Source organism: Alligator sinensis, unplaced genomic scaffold (genome assembly GCF_000455745.1).
Source record: "Alligator sinensis unplaced genomic scaffold, ASM45574v1 scaffold1494_1, whole genome shotgun sequence".
NCBI classification, from domain to species: Eukaryota; Metazoa; Chordata; order Crocodylia; family Alligatoridae; genus Alligator; species Alligator sinensis.
Window position 1 is genome coordinate 300,211 of NW_005842724.1, and position 17,502 is coordinate 317,712.

The following is a 17,502-nucleotide window of genomic DNA, read 5'->3' on the forward strand; positions in this document are numbered from 1 at the left end:
GGGCAACAGGGGGAAGTGATTGGAGGCCGGGAAGTATGTGTGCATGTACACGCCTGCCTCCGCTGGGGCTCCAGCAGGGCGGGGAGGTGGTGGATGGGGGGGAGGGTGAGGGGGGAGGTCTTCCCAGACAGCAAAGAGCTGCATGGGCAGCAGGGCTAAGGAGAGCAGGGGGGTGTGGGTCAGAAATGAGGGGCATCGGCAGGGCTGGGGGGCCAGGGGCTGCAGGTCAGGAATGAAGGGCACCAGCAGGGTTGGGGGGAGTGACAGGCTGCAGTTTAGGAGTGAGGGGTATTAGCAGTGAGAGGGACTTGCGGGTTGGGAGTGAGGGGCAGGGTACTGTGAGTCAGGAATGAGGGGCAGCAGCAGGGCTGGGGGTGGGGGCTGTGGCTTGGGAGTGAGGGGCAGGGGCAGGGTACGGGCATATCACTGCCCCCCCTCTGCCCCCATAATCATATACTCTCTGCCTCCTCTCCCCCTCACAGGTGTCCTCTTTTTTGAAACTAGAAATGTGGTAACCATACTTATACAGGAATAATTTATTACGGAGTGGCAGGGGCCGCCGCACCATAAAATCATAGCCAGGTTCCATTATAAAGCTTTATTTTACCATCCTAAAATTTGGCTTCAGAATTGGATTTTTATAAATATTTTCACTATTAACTGAAAACAGAGGAGAATGTTTGTTTCTGCAAAGTGTGAAGACAGTTCATCAAGCTGGCTTTGAACTGCTTGTAATGAAAAAAAATGGTCTGATGTAGATTCCTATATTTTTGGTTGTTCAACTTGGTGCATCCATGTTAACACATCCAACTCGAAGGACAAGGTTTGATTTTTTTTTTTTCCAGATGGCAGGTGCTCCCTGCTTCCTGAAAATCTTGTCATTCAAAATGTTGCAAATTGGATGACAAAGGATTACATAATCAAATATTTGTTATTTAGTTAGAAAATTTTGTCTATGGTATTCAATGATTTAAAAAAAAAAATTCCATTATTAGAAGTAATATTACTATTAAGTTGCTACGAAAGTATTAACAATATAAAATATAAAAATAATCAAATTTTATGCTGGATTTTTAGAATTAGAAACAAAGAGACAAATAAGTATGTAATAAACATATTTTGCCTAAATGTTAAGTAAGCTATTGCATATACAAACATGTTTCGCTTATAGTAGTTACATATGTGCCTTGAGTGCCACATACTTTCAGTTGCGTGAGCTCAAGCATTTGCTGTAATTGGGTACTTGAAATATATTTTTACAATTAAAGCTAAATTATTAAATTTTTTTAGATCTCTGCCCCAAGTACGAATGAAATAAAAAGTTCAATTAAAATTAATGTTTGTAGCTTTATGAAATTAATACACATTCATTTTTTAAGTCAGTGCCCAAAGTCTACAGCTCATTTTTGTCATTGTTTATTTGTTTCTTGGTTTGGTTTGTGTTAGGACAAAATAACTTCCAGCAATTTGTAACTCTGAGTGATTGGAATGCATGAAGACACAAACCCATCTACTGCCATAATTATTGATGCAATGTTCACTTTATTAGAGAAAAGAGATTTGAGACTAGAAACACTTTTTAAAAGTAGTGTCATTCTTCTTTTATTGTAGGGAAGTATTTCATGTGACAGAAGATATGCTTGTAGTACCAAAGGTATATACCACCATCCCTACCTGTATACTCCATGTTGTTGATAATGACACACTGGAGGAAATGCCACATGTCTTCCTCAAAGTGGCACCTCGTGTTTATAGCAAGAATAAGGTAAGTACACACATTAGTGGTGTATAACATCACTCTAGCTATAATAACTGTTGTTACAAAAATATATGGCCAAATTCAGTGGACTTCATTCAGCCCTGAGGCTTTTAGGCCAAGACCATACACAGTTTAATTGAGTGGGGGGCTTTTTAGGGGGGAAACTGCCACACCTACAGTAAGTCTAGTGGTACAGATCTAATTTCAAGTTTAAATTAATTCATAACCATTTTTTACCCATATTTTCTTGTGCTTAAATAGGTTTTGCCTCTGGGGCTTATGCCTCTGATTTATTTATAAAGAGCAATCATAATTCCTTTCAATCTTCATTTTGCTGGACTAAACAAATTTAACACTTTTAGTTTCCTCTTGTAAGATTAGCTCCTTTCCCCTGATCATTCTACTAACACTTCTCTGTACCTACTTTCAGTTTCACTTAATTTTACTTTAATGTGGATGACGATAATTGTACACACAACTGCTGATATGAAGGCTCATTGATGCCTTGTACAGTGGCAGTAATCTGTCTGCCTCTACCAAAAATACTGTATTTTCTCACATATCACACACTATTAAATATGACATGCAAGTTGTTTTGGGAAGGCAGAATGAAGGACAAAAAGATTTTTCCAGAATCACAGCTGAATCATGATCACAGTGGATCCTGACCACATAGTTTGGTCCTGACTGTTGTTGCTCAGCCAAAAGCTGGTTTGAACCCTCTCATACCTGCTGCTGAATTGGCAGCAGTTTTTGGCTGGTCAGCCAGAAGCTACTACTAATTTGGAAGCGGCTGTGAAAGGGTTAACATTAACTGTGACAGTGAAGAGTGCACTCTACCCCTCTTCCCCTGTGACAGGGAGAGAAAGAGAGCCCTGGCAGCCATTATAGTGTTCCTACACAGCCTTTACAGTGGCCTTATGCTTCAATTCTAGCACAAGAATAAGAAATCACTAAGATACACACCCCAGTTTTTGAGGGCTAATTTTTGGGGAAAGGTAGGTATAGTATGTGAATAAATATGTTTCTCCTAATGCATTAATGCATCTTTGAATTGCATTTGCCTTTTTCCAGCATTGGGAGCTTATAGTCATCCGTGATTCACTGGTACACCAAGTTCTTTCCCCATCTTAGATTTCCAACTGATTAGCTCTCAGGTTATGGTAGAATTTTTGGTTACTAGTCTACAAATGCACAAGCCTGTTAATTTAATTTGCCTGTTCATCTGATTTCTAATCCAGTCCTCAAGGTCCTCCAATTCTTTCTTCATGGTGCATTATCTTGATTTTCACATGCATGATGATACCTCCCAACTTGATATCACCAGCAGATTATATGAGGTGCTCCTATTAATGATACCAGGTCATTTCTGAAAAAAACTTAAGCAAGTTCCGAGACTGATCCTTGAGGAACCTAAGTAATAACTTTACTCTGGCCTGATACTTCCTCTTTCAACAGTAGCCACTACTATCTCCATTCGAGTCAGCTCCCTATCCATTTTACAATTCCTTTACTAATCCTAATCTTCTCCATTTTTTAGTAATACTACCCTGTTCAGTACCACATCAAAAGCTTTAGTGAGGTCCAAATTGATAAAATAATTGATGTTTTAATTAAACATAGGAGATGTAGTAGATGTTATCTGTGACAGCTGTCAGGTCTGTCTAGCATTGTTTACCTTTGAAAAGCCTATGTCTGTCTGTCTGTCTGTTTGTTTGATTGATTGATTTCTATGCTGCCTTTCCCCCAAAAAGGGTCAGGCCTGCTTACAACAAGAACAAGATAAATTATAAAACCAGAATCAAATAGTAAAGTAAACTGATAAATAGCAAAACAGTTCCCCACATAGGACCTCAGAATTACTCCTGCCTGTTAAAAGCCTACTTAAATTAGGTGTTACAACACTTCTAAATGATGACCAGGCTCAGGCTCTTCTGGGCCTCAGGAGGGACAGAATTCTAAAGCTGAGGAGTTGCAATCTCCCATGTGTTTTTCTGACTGAACTTCGCGCACAATGAAGTTTACAGGAGGTTCTTCCCAGCTGTCCATAAGGACTGCAGTAGAACATAAGGCAGGAAGTGGTCCTTTAAGTATGTCAGTCCCAGGCTGCTTATGGGTCAGAAACAACATCCTGAACTGTGCTGGCTATTGGGAGCCAGTGCCAACTCTGAGGCACTAGAATAATGTGCTCCTGATGACCAGGGATCTTGGTTTTCTCTGATTTAAAAAAATCCCCAATTTTCGGTTAAAAAAAAGTAACCCCAAATCCACATTTTTCCCTTATTAAAGAAACACCACTAATATATCTCTCTCTATATATAGTGGTGTTTCATTTTAATCATGGCCGAATATGGATTAGGCTCTTTTTTAAACCAAAAATTGGGGATTTTTTTTAAATCATAGAAAACCTGCTGATGACCCATCCCTGTCAAAAGGTAGGCTGCCATGTTCTGAATTACCTGTAGTTTCCAAATGGTTGTCAAGGGTAGCCCTAAGTGGAGCAGTTTGCAGTAGTCTGCCCTCAAGGTAACAAAAGAATAGATAATGTTTATTAGATATGAATTTGAAAGAAAGGATTGCAACAAGATGGAGTCGGTGAAAGGCACTCCTAGCCACCACTGCCACCTGAAGATTCAGCTGCATTAGAGGATCTAGGAGTATCCCAGAGCTGCAAACCTGAGTGACAAGGGGAGACTGAATCTCATTCCATCTCTAGACTTCTCGGTCCGCCAACCACCATCACCATCTTGCATCTAATGAAGTGAGCTCTTACTCATGAAAGCTTATGCACCTCAAATTCAGTTAGTTCATAAGGTGCATTTCTACCCTGCTTTCTGCCTGACTTCAGGCTAACATGGCTACTACCTGTCATCTTGCATTTTAGCCCATTTTCCCTTTCCCTCCATGCCTTTCTTTATCTTTTCTTTTCATTTGTATGGTCTAACTCCAGCTTTGTTTTGGTATTTCTCATTTTATTTCTATCCTTCTTAGGTTGAAGACAGTTTTCTTTGTTGTTCAGTCCTTGTTTCCATTCATTCTGAGCTTTCAGCTCATTCTTAGGGCACCTATACATGTGCAGCAAGGCTGCTCTGATGCACTGTAATTATGGCGTATGGAGGTAGACTCAATTAACTGAGTCTGCAGGAGCTTGATAATTCCCATGCTCCAGCAGACTCCAGCATCACATGTATCAGTGTCCATATGCTGAAAAATGGTGGCAGGGGTGCTTTAACTAAAGCTCTCAGAGCTGCTTTAAGTAAAGCGCCCCTCCCCCTCCACTCCTGGACTATGTGTATAAACTCCCTTAGTGTCCTCATTAAAGAGGTTCTTTCACTTAGACTTCAACGCCACTTTCTAAAGTTATTTTACCCTTCCTTGATATATAGATTCCTGATAGTCTTAGCAATTTTGACTTAAAGAAATTCTAGACCCCTACACATCAACATCTCTAAGCTTTTCTACTTAACTGACTTTACTAACCAGTTTTCTTGGTTTATTAAAATTTAGCCTTATGAAGTTCAAAGTCTTCATTTCAGATCTACAGCTGTTCATTCTTCCATTTAATTTGAACTGAATCAACTTTTTTCATGCAAATCATTGCTTTTTGTTATAATCAGCTTTTATATAACTTCCTCGTTACCTATCAAAACTCAGTCCAAATAAACATTGCTTTTTATTTGGTTAAGACATAAATTTGTCTGCTGTCAGATCCAGGAATAACAGGGGTCTAAGGCTATTAGTAGTACACATTCTTCACTCTATATCTGAGAAACTAAAGTTTCTCATAATGACATAATTTCCAGTAGTATTTATGTAACATCAGAGAGAGCTGTGCCTTGATACAAATCTGGCCCTGGTGGTATGAGGCAGATTCCCTGCACTACCCCAGTAGAACCTCTTTTACCATGGTTTTTACTCCAAAATATCCTGTTTTATCCATGCTATCCTTTCTTAATTCTTTAATACCTGCACATTGTAAATGTAGGGTGCTACAAGTGGTCTTAATTTAATTTCTTTCTGAATACTATATGTCCTCCAATACCATTCCTATTATCTCTGTATTGTCCATTTTCACATCCTGAACCAGGGATCTCGGAGTCATAGTTGACTCCAAGATGAACATGAGTCGTCAGTGTGATGAAGTGATAAGTAAAGCTAACAGCACTTTATCATGCATTAGCAGGTGCATCACAAACAGGTCCAGGAAGGTGATACTTCCCCTCTATGTGGCACTGATGAGGCCACAGCTGGAGTACTGCATCCAGTTTTGGGTGCCACATTTCAAGAGGGATGTGGATAACCTTGAGAGGGTCCAAAGGAGGGCCACTTGTATGGTTCAGGGCCTGCAGGTAAGGCCCTATGAGGAAAGATTGAGGGACCTGACTCTCTTCAGCCTCCGGAAGCAAAGGCTGAGAGGGGATCTTGTGGCCATCTACCAATTCATCAGGGGGGGACAGCAAGGGATAGGAGATGCTCTATTTACCAGGGCACCCCTTGGAGTAACTAGAAATAACTGCCCCAAGCTGACAGTGAGCAGATTCAGGTTAGACATCAGGAAGACTTTTTTACGGTAAGGGTTGCCAGAATCTGGAATGGGCTTCCAAGGGAGGTGTTGCTCTCCCCTACCTTGAGGGTCATTATGAGGAGATTGGACAAGTACCTGGGGTCATCTGACAAGCACTTTTTCCTGCCTGGGGCAGGGGGTCGGACTTGATGATCCATTGAGGTCCCTTCTGACCCTTAATATCTATGAATCTATGAAACTTGAATAATTATGTGTGCAAATGATATTTGTGAAGATAGTCTAAGAAGATGGCAAACTAAGAGTAACATACATTATTTTCAGCTATTATCTTGTCCTCCATTCCCTCACTCCACTCTGTTATTGTTACCCACTGTGAGAGAGCTGTAAGGTCAGAAGTGTCAAACATATGGTCCACAGGTCAGATTCAGCCCACAGTGCCATTGTATCTGGCCCACTGGGCTACTGATAGGCTACTGGAACTTGGGGGTGGGACCTGCCGCAGAATTTGGGGGCCCTAAGACCCACTGGACGTAGCCATTGGTGGCAGGAAGTCTAGTGAGGGCTGCATTGACACATTCCCACTTACTCTGCAACCACTTGACTCTACCACCACTTGACCCCACCACTGCCACTGCTACTTCCACCACCACCACCAGTGGACCCACCACAGCTGCTTTTGCAGCCACTGGTTCTGTGGTTATGGAGTAGGGGGAGCCCCATGGTCCAGAGCTGGCCCAAGGTTCAGGGGGGTGGGAGAGGTTCATACCTCTGTCACAGGCAAATAATTCATTGGCTTTAATATGGAAAGCATTCAGCACAGTGATGCTGTAGCACTGCTGTTTTAAAAATAGAAATTATATTTGGGTCCTGGCATGGTTTACAGAAACAGTTCACTCACTGATTTTGGAAAAATCTGTCCCTTAATTTTAATCACTACTTAGTAATGTTTTGGTTTTGAGAAATCTAGACATTTAACCCTGATTATAAACCTTCACATCACAGTAGCACTGATATGCAGGAATTGATAGTCATATCTCATAAGTCATACCTAAAACAATTATAGTTTGATTGTAATCAAACAGTAAAAAAAAAAAAAAAAAAAAAAAAGGAAAGCTTAAATCCATGATTTAAATTTTCAGTTCAAGTAATAAGTTGATTCTGGGGAGGGAGCTCCAGGGAAGATGCTCCCTTTCAACTACAACATAACACAAATAAATGTAAATGTTTGTAGGAATCAGTGTTTTTATAATTATTTCAATTTTGACAGAAGATGATTGTTGCTAACATGCTGGTCTGATGAGCTGTTAAGCTGCCATGTGTACTTTTTTATCAAAATGATTGTATCTCTTTAAGAAACATTGGCCTAAAAGAGCTCCCTGCATCACTGAGTCCAGTGTTCTGCTACTAGAGGCAACCACATCATATAATCACTATTCATAAACTGGTCAGGCCTTGTACAAGGCACATAGCTTTTTGGAATTCTGTGCATCATGGAGGTCAAACTCAAATGAGCTGGCAGGCTATTTTCCCTGTCAGCTACCAGGGGATGTACTATAGGCAGGCGATAGGTCATCTGGCCCACGGGCCTTCTGATGGTCTGGATGACCCACTTAAGATTCAGGCCACAGGGTTCTCACTGTGGCTGCCAGAGCTGCTGTGTTGGCACTGCCAGTATCCAAGGTGTTAACTGCTGCTGCTCACCTCCCTTTTTTCCCTTGCCAATTACTGCTGATTTTAGTCACTAATTGCAACCAAAACCCAGAAATTTGGCAGCAAATTGAGAGGGCCGTGAGTGGTGGTCTTAACTTTCTGAGTGCTTGTCCAAGTGCTGACACAGTGACTCTGGCAGCTGTAGAAATAAGTCCCACTGGCCAGATCCACAGGTGGATCATTTGCCTTATGGGCTGAATGACCTCCTTTCTGTAGGCCAGACCTGGCCCATGGGCTATAGGCTATACTTTCTCTGAATAGCCTAAGAATATGGACTGTCATTCATCTGAAGCACTAAACATTTTCTGGAGACTATCAGCATGATAAAGGCATAGCAGGAGGTACACATACAGGTGTTCAAGTGCCCGGAGCACTGTAGAGCCTGGCAAGAGCATGTACTGCCAGCATTTTGAAGCCAGGTGTGCTATGGTCCCAATATGCTTTACAGGGAGCCCTGTGTGTAGAGGTTCCTGAGGACAGCTGAATGCAGAGAAAAGTGCTGATTGGCTGGCTGCCCAAGGAGCCACACCTACCCAGAACTTACCCCCACCTCCCCACCTTCAACTGGAAGTGCAAAGCCATTGTGCACTTGTTCATTTTCCCCTGACAATGGCTCATCAATTTGACTTCCAACCTGCAATGAATCCTTACTGCCCTGTGCCTCCCCAGCTCTCAGTCCAGCAGTGCCAGCAAGTCCAGTGTGTGCTGTTCTTCTGCCAGCACAGTCAAAGCCTTCCGCTGCTTCTTCAGAAAGCTCATTTAGGTCCTGTGCAGCATGTAGAAATGACTGAGGCCCTGCTCTGCATAGGAGCTCCTGACTCATACCAGGGATACACTTAAGCCTGGGAGCAGGGTGGGCAAGTAAAATATTGTGGATTTATCTGGAGAACTCCAGTGGTTTGGAATTGGGACTAGTGGGAGAGGTTGGTGGTCCCAGAAGGCCCAGAAGCAGGGCCAGAGCCCAGGAACAGGGCAGAGGAATGACTGTGGACAGGACCTAGGACTCAGAAAGGGGCAGGCATTGGGCTAGAAAGCCCAGCAAATTGATTGAGCTGGGGAGTAGGGCACAGCCTGGCAGTAGGGCATGAATTGATTGGTAATATCTGCAAGGTTTGAGCCTGGCTAGAAGGGAGGATGAGGAGGCCATGAAATTAGTCTTTAAGGCGATGAACATTTAGACCGTAGCATTTGGGTGGATGAAATCTTGCTCAGGGATGCCTGAGGCAGCTTTCTTTTTCTAAATCCGTATTCACATCAAGGTGTGGCAGACAAGTAGAAGGGGAAGAGCCACAAGAACAGGGTGAATAGAGGCGAAGTGGCCAGCATGGGGCATCATGGCCACCCCTGGGGCAGGCATTTTTAAAGAGTGGGAAAACAGAAGAGAAAGGGAACATATGAATGAAAGAATAAGAAACAACTATCGTTTTTGTTAGAGAGAGAGAGAGAAAGAGAGAGTATGAGCAAAATTGTAGTGAAAATGGCAGCAGGGGAGCTTTGGCAGCATTAATATGATCATCCTCCCCTCCCTGCCAAATTCCCAAATCCCAAGCCCTGAACTCCTAGTTGCAGCCAGCAGGTTGGGTTGGGGGCCAAGCTCTGACCCCTTTCTCCCTGAGGGGCCAAGCTACTCTTCATTTTCCCATGATGGGACCAGGTTGGGGCTGGGCCATACCCCTTCCCCTCCACTTGCAGTGCTAGACTACACCCCCTTTCTCCCTTTAGGGCCAGATTGAGTCTGAGCCATGCCCTTCCCCCTATGGGGCCAAGCCACACCCCATTTCTCAGGGGGTGGGTAGGTCATGGCTGTGTTGCCTCATGCCTCCCTCCGTGTGATCAGAAGGTACCCACGGGATCAGGGCTGCCAACTGGATTTGGCCTGCAGACAGTTAGGGCACTGCTCATCCGACCTGCTGGGGAAGAAGGCTGAGCACCACTGCTTTAAATGACACAGGAGGAAAAATAGTTCAGGATCTGAGTTTAAGACCAGAATTATGCAGTTATGATGCTGTAGTTTTTACACTGGAAATTTATTTTCAAATGCTGCATCTCTCAATAAAAATACAACATTAAACCATACAGCTAGTTATAGTTATTCTCTCCAAATTTATATATGGTTAATTAGAATTCCAGTGAACCAGTAAATGACACAAACAACCACATTAGGTTTTTTTATGGGATCTCTGTAGTTGCTCTAACATGCAGTTTATCATGCTGTTATAGTAATGTAGCTGCCATAGAATATCAATGCATGCTACACATTCTTTATAACAGTAAAATATAAAACTTGGTAAAGATGTGCTACAGTAAGCAAGATATGATATAATATATCCAAATTCCTATGTCAAAATTAATACAGAGCAAGCTTTTTTCTTGAAATAAGCCTATCATTTAAGTTTATGCTTCAGAAACTATGAATCAGCAACTCACAATAAAGCTAGAAAACTGTATCAGCAAATATTGTTGCTCTGCTGAAAAACCTCTCCTGAAACTTAATTTCAAAATGATTGACACTGAGGTTAAAATCTGCAGAATAGCAATAGTATCTGTCTCCCTTCTGCAGGTATTACACTCAAGATACATATGTTAGTTCTATCTTTTGTGGTATTGGGAAATATACCTTTTGGGTGGTGGGGGAAGAAGAAAAGGGAACAAAAAGGAATTCATAGTCATGTCTTCCATTACTAAACAGAAGCATTTTTTCATTATTCTCTTTGCTGTTCACAAAGCTTTTGAATTTGTGAACTCCTGAATCTTCAACTGAAGATTCCATTTTGAGCACAAGTACGGTAAAGAGTTTTAAAAAAGATAACTTGTAAGGAAAGGCTGCAGGAATCGGGCTTTTGTATAAAAGAGAAAAGAGTAAGGAGAGACATAATAAATTGTCCCTCCTTACATAAATATGTCCCTCCTACATAAATATGTAAATGAGATTATAAAGAGAATAGTGATCAGTTGTCCAGCTTGTCTCCAGGAAAAAGAACAAGAAAAAATTGGTTTGATTTGCAGCAAAGATGATTTAAATGAGACATTCGAAGGACCCCCCCCCCCCCCACAACCCAAAAATACAATTAAAAATATATATATAAATATTTTCCTGAAATTTAGCCTTATATTCACCATTGGCCAGTGGTGATTACTTAACTGGGTAAAGTTACTCATATGTATAACTTTTTACAAGACAAGATTTTTAAATTAATACTGTCTTGTGTAAGTATGTTCTGCTTGAATTGCAAATATACTAGACTTCTCATCTTCAATGGCAATGATCCCTTTTTTAAAAAAAAGGAGCTATAAATCTAAGCATGCTACTGGTGTAAATTTTTCTTTTTGCCATACAAAATACTATTAATTTTATGTCATATCAACACACAAACACAGATTCTTCTCCTAAAATCTGGTGTATAGGCAGAAATGAGAGCTAGCTTTTCTTAATATTTTTGCTGTGACAAAATACTTTGTTTGCCTTCTGGTGCATTTTTTCAGACTCAGCATAATTTTCTTAGTGTACAGAAAACAGAATTGCATATAATCTGTCAAATGTGCTATTAGAAATTAGGACATGATAATTCTTCAATTTTTATTATGTTTAAGTATAAATGCACCTGGGTCAAAGTTCCTCTTCTGCATACTACACAAGAACAAGGACCCTCAGCTTAAAATGTTAAATGCACAATGTATTGTAATATGCCCCATGTTCCAGGATTTATGGCAGAGTAAAATATCAAACCAGACACAAAGATAGTCCTCATTTAACGTGGAACATCTTTGTGGTTGATTTGTGTCCAGATTTAGATTGAATGTGTGGCATGTTCCCCAGACCCGAGGCTGTCGTCTGCTTGGTACCAATGATTCGTATTAGCAGGGATCCTGGTTTTCTCTTATTTAAAAAAATCCCCAATTTTCAGTTAAAAAAAAGTAACTCCAAATCCACATTTTCAGTGATTTAAATGAAACACCACATATATAGTGATGTTTAATTTTAATCATGGAAAAATGTTGATTTGGGGTTATTTTTTTAACCAAAAACTAGGGATTTTTTTGAATCAGAGAAAATCAGGATCCCTGCTTATTAGGTTCAAGTAAAGATAGCCTCACTTTCCTGGGTCAAAGCTCTTCTCCTTCATGATACTCAAGAACAAAGACTCTCAGCTCCCTTTTTCACTTTAAAACTCTTTTTTTACTCTTTCTAAGCCATCTCTCTTCCTAACTATTCTCGGAATTCTTTTCTCATCTTCCCACATGTTTTTAATCATTATTGATTATATTTACTAAAGTGAATAGAAAAGTTAGCTATTTGGAATTTTACCAGTTCAACATGACAACTTAGGTTCATCTCATTCTTCCTTCATGAACTAAATTGTACTCAAATATAAGATGACCCTGAATTTAAGGTTTTTATAAATTTTCCATGTATAGAATCTAATTAGGTGGTTGTCTTTAATTCATCCAACCCACTGCTGCAGGAGCGCAAGCAGTGAGTGGAGGCATCAAGAAGCTTGCCTCTGCTTCCCTGCTTTCCTTTACCCTTATCCTTACTCTGCACTAGCAGGCCACATCCACGTTATAGCCTGGTGGAGTGAGCACAGCCCCAGCCCAGCTCCCATAGCAGTCATGTGAACTGCATGCCACTGCTGCGGGGCTGAGCTGATGCCATGCTCAGTGCTCCATGCTGCAGTTTGGACATGCTAGCATGAAATAAGGGCAAGGAGGAGAGGGGGAGAAATGGTGGGAAGAGGATGTAGGGTGCTAATAGTGGGGTACAGGAAGGTTGGGGGGGCAGGCAGGAGCTATAGTGGGGACTGGAGGGTAGGCTAGGGTCTAGAGTCCAAGCCACAGCAGCTGCTTGCCCTTGCCCCCACTTTCATACTCAATTCTAAGATGATGGGCTTTCCCCACGAAGATACTTCAAGGGTTGGGGGACCTCATTTTAGAATTGAGTAAATGCAGTATCTCTCTTTCACCAAGATCTATATTTGATGCCTTTCCATGTCCAATAACCCCATTTTGTTCTCTCTGGTTTTAATAGGCAGGACATTTGTGTTACTTTTGCTACTGAACTAATGGTTTACTTATTTAAAAAATGGCAAGGGAGTTAGACAGGTGGTCCGGCAGTGATGTAATGTGAAAGATCTGAATGACAGTTAGTAAGGTGTGCTATGACACAGCATCTCAGGTCCCTGGCAGATGTTACATTTATCATGCAATTAACATGTTAAATGCACCATAAATTGTAATATGCCACATATTCAAGCATTTATATTGGGATAAACCAGTAAATAATCTACAAAGAAATGCCTCATTTAATGTGAAACACATTTGCCTCACATTTAATGTGGAACATCTTTGTGGCTAGATTTGTATCCAACTTTAAATTGAATATGTGGCATATGTCCCAGACCTGAGGCTCCCCCTTTTCTGATACCAATGATTAGCTGATTCTTAACAGCAGTGGAAGGGGCAGTTCCAGGGTCCAGGACACAGCTGCCCCCTTCCTGATATGGGGAACTGAGCAGAACCCAGGGTTTTCCCCTGGCTTGATCCCATGGAGGTAGCCCCAGAACTTTTAATGCCCTGTGCTGTAGCCAATTTTATGGCAAAGGGCAGTTACGGATTGAGAGGCTCCAGATCACAAGCTGCACACCTCCACAGTTGCATAATTGTGATCTAAAGAGTTTAAGGCATGGCAAGATGTGCTATTTTGGGAATTGGGCTTAAAATTCCTATATGCCAAGTGCACAATCATTACCATCTGCCAGCAGCCTCAGGAAAGCAGTATCTTGTACCACTTTCTGGCATGGACCCATGAAACAAAGTGGATATCCAGTCACACTAGCTCCATGGTTCACAGCCTTTTTAGGCTCAAAACAACCACTCATTAGATTTAAGGCACTGCTTGTTAGACTAATGGCACCCTTCAGAAAATGCCAGTTCTTAGCTTTCATTAATTTTTTTTACTACAGAAAAATAATAGAGTAAATCTTCTGTTACAAAGAATTCACAAAGACCACAACAAGTTTTTGACAATATGAATTTCTGTTTGAAATCTCTGGATTCATCTTGTGAATTGTGTAGGTGTTTGCACACCTAACAATGTTAATATTTTATGGCACCTTTAAATGCTCTCAGAGCATCACAGGCACCCTAGGTGAAAATCACTGAACTAACTCAAGGTGAGTTCTTCCTAATGTGGGTGCTTTGAGGATGGCATCATTCAGAATGAGATTTAAAAAAATTACTTTTAACTTAAAATTTACTCCCATTTCAGTCGACAGTAAAATTCCTATTGACCTCAGTGGGAGTACATTTGCAAAACCAGACCTTAGAAAAACTAAATAGTTTTTTAAGAAATAAAGGAATAGATGTTATTTCACCATGGCCGAAAGGGACCTAAGGGTAATGATTGACCATCGCATGAATATGAGCTGTCAGTGTGAGGCGGTAGTCAGCAGGGAAAACAACACACTGGCATGCATCCACTGATGCATCTCATGTAAAACTAAGGAAATTATATTCCCGCTTTACTTAGCATTGGTGAGACCACAGCTGGAGTACCGCGTCCAGTTCTGGGCACCACATTTCAATAAGGATGTGGAAAAACTTGAGAGGGTCCAAAAAAGAGCTACCTGTATGATCAGGGACTTGCAAGGCAAGCCATACGAGAAAAGGCTGAGGGACCGGGGCCTCTTCAGCTTAAAGAAAAGAAGCCTGAGAGGGGACTTGATAGTGGCTTACCACTATATCAGAGGAGTGCATCAGGAGCTCAGTGAACAACTGTTCAGTTGGGCACCCCCGAGGAAGACCAGGACCAATGGATACAAATTCCTGAAAGGCCACTTCAGGCTTAATACCAGGAAAAACTCCTTCACAGTCAGGGTGCCCAGACTGTGGAATAAACTCCCTCCAGAGGTGGGGCAGTCACCTATCCAGGAGGTTTTCAAGAGGAGACTAGACAGTCACCTTGCTGGGGTCACCTAACCCCAGTTGTCTTCCTGCCTAGAGTGGGGGGGCTGGACCCAGTGATCTGCAAGGTCCCTTCCAGCCCCTAACAATCTATGAATCTATTCATTTATCTGGAAAAGTCTTTTTCAGTCATTACTGAGGTGATTTTAGTCTTCTGGGCTGGTTCCCATTAAGAAGCAACCCCAGTTATCCCAGTGAGAAATCAGATCATCTATAGGAAAAATAAATCCTTCAGAGTGGTACGAAGAATAAGGAGGTAAAGTAAGGAGATGAGATAAAGAAACTGAAGAGCAAAGAGCAAGAATGAAGGGGTTTAAATAACCTTAAGCAACATTCATTTCAACAGTCATAGTCAAGTTGGGCTATTTTCCCTTAAATTTCTTATATAATAAAAAATGCCAATATATTAACAACTTAAAGATGCTTTATAATTTATAGTGGTGTTAATTGAAAGAGAACCACATTTTTCTGTTTTGGTGGTGTTGTCGTCATCTTTTTCTTCCTTCTCTTTATTATTATTATATTTTTAATTTTCATTTGTATCACAAAACTAGTTAGGATCATCATGCTGCTCCTTGTACAAATGCATTATAAGAAACAATCCTTTAAAAATTGGTTGAAGAATCCTGCTTTTCTTGGTCAGTTAAGATACATTTTCTTCTGTATTGTTTACACTGGACCAGGGCAGTCAAACTGGAAGCTTATGGTCCAGATGGGGTTTACATACAACTCACAGGCTCCCACAAGGTCATCACTTCCCCACTGCTCTGCCTGGTATATTGGCTAGGGACTCTGGGCTCCCCCTCTCTCTTCCAACTTCTGCTTTCTGTCCCACTCCTGGGGACAGGGCAGTGTAGTAGAAGGGCACTATGGTGCTGTCTGCACTCTGTGGGTGCATCCACACATGCAAACACATGGTCTTGCAGCAGCTCAAATAGAAGTGGTACAAATATGAGCTGGGGCTTTTTGCCTCAGCACATGTGCTCAGACATGCACTTTGTTGCGGAGCAAATTTTGCCACTTGGGGCAAAATAACCCTGCCTGGCTCCTCCCGGATCTGCAGCCAGGGGGAGCTAGAGCATGGGGCCAGCACCTGTGCTGTCCTCAGCAGTATAAAAAGCTGCCCTGTCCTGGCTCCATCCATACAAAAAGCTGCCTTTGCAAGCAGCTCAGGGCTACTCTCTCTCCGGAGCTTCTGGGTCTCAGCCACTTGGTACCTGGGGACACTACCCCTTGTGCCAGCTGGACTGCTGCAGCAGCATCCCAAATCCATTGTTAAAAATATCCCAAAATCCATGTTTTTCCACAGTTAACACAAAAAACCACTCTATACAGACACACTCACATACACACACACACACACACATATATATATATATAGACAGAGAGAGAAAGAGACAGCAATCAGTTGGACAATGCTTTATTGGAATATTTACAATGTTAAAGCAATGTAGAAGCCTGCCAGTGTCTCTATCATCATGATAAAATAAATTCTAAATACCTATATGTTGATGTGTATTTCTGGTTTTCTTTGCACATGATGGGTGTATGATGGGGGTATGTGGTGTTTGCAGGAAGAGTGTGGGAAGGTGGGTGGGTGTGTGTGGAGGGATGTGGGTTGGTGTGTGGCGATTGCTGGGGGGACTGTGGGACCTTGTGGGGGGCACTGCTCAGGAGGGGTGGGTCCCCTGGCCCCCACAGAGTGCAGCCCCGACACACAGCACATGGAATGCTCTCCTGCACAGGGCCCCAGCTCCCCCCTGGAGGGCCACAGCCCCTGTCCCCCACAAGGCCCCAGGCCCCACCCCAGGGTGTTGTGGCCTGGAGGGCCACAGCACCCCCCCACCCAGGGTCCCAGCTCCCCCTTGAGGGCCACAGCCCCCCCACCCAGGGTCCCAAGTACCCTGGAGGGCCCCAGCACCCCTGTGCAGGGCCCATAACTTACCTTTAGCAGCAGCAGCGGGAGTGGAGCACTCTGAGCCATGGTGGCAAGACCCGGCGTGGCATGTGGGGACCATGTGCTGGGCCCAGCTGGGTCCTGCCAGCCCTGGGAACTGTCTGTTGCCCAGCTAGGCCAGGCCCTTGCTGGCAGGACCTGATGTGGCACATGAGGACCGCATGCTGGGCCCAGCCAGGTCCTGGGGCCTCTCTACTGCTGGGTCGGGGCCTTGGTGACAGGACCTGCTGCCCTCGAGGCCCCTCTGCTGCCCAGCCAGGCTAGAGCCTTGGTGGCAGGACCCAGCATGGAGCATGGGGACTGCATGCCAGGCCCGGCTGGGTCTTGCAGGCCCTGGAGTCCCTCTGCTACCTGGCCACGCCAGGCCCTTGGTGGCAGGACCCAGCATGGCACATGGTCCCTGCATGCTGCACCCACTGGGTTCTGCCAGCCCTGGGGCTGCTTCTGCTACCTGGGCAGCAGGAGCAGCCCCAGAGCCAGCAGGACCTGGCTGGGCACCAGGTCCTGCCACCCTGGGCCCAGCCCAGGCAGGTGGCAGAAGGGCCCTGAGGGCAGCAGGGCCTGGCTGGGCAGGGATCGGGGGGGTCAGGG

The 17,502-nt window shown here is 43.1% G+C and overlaps 1 protein-coding gene across 6 annotated transcripts in view; it reads left to right on the forward strand.

Annotated features, from left to right (window-relative positions):
- The window catches only part of ADGB (androglobin), a 286,810-nt gene that overhangs the window by 208,842 nt on the left and 60,466 nt on the right, over window positions 1–17,502 (forward strand). For all 6 annotated transcript variants that reach the window (XM_006034315.3, XM_025216304.1, XM_025216303.1 and 3 more), the window contains one exon: window positions 1,612–1,765. In XM_006034315.3, coding sequence (XP_006034377.2) covers window positions 1,612–1,765 — 154 coding nt within the window. The remainder of the gene's footprint in view (window positions 1–1,611; window positions 1,766–17,502) is intronic.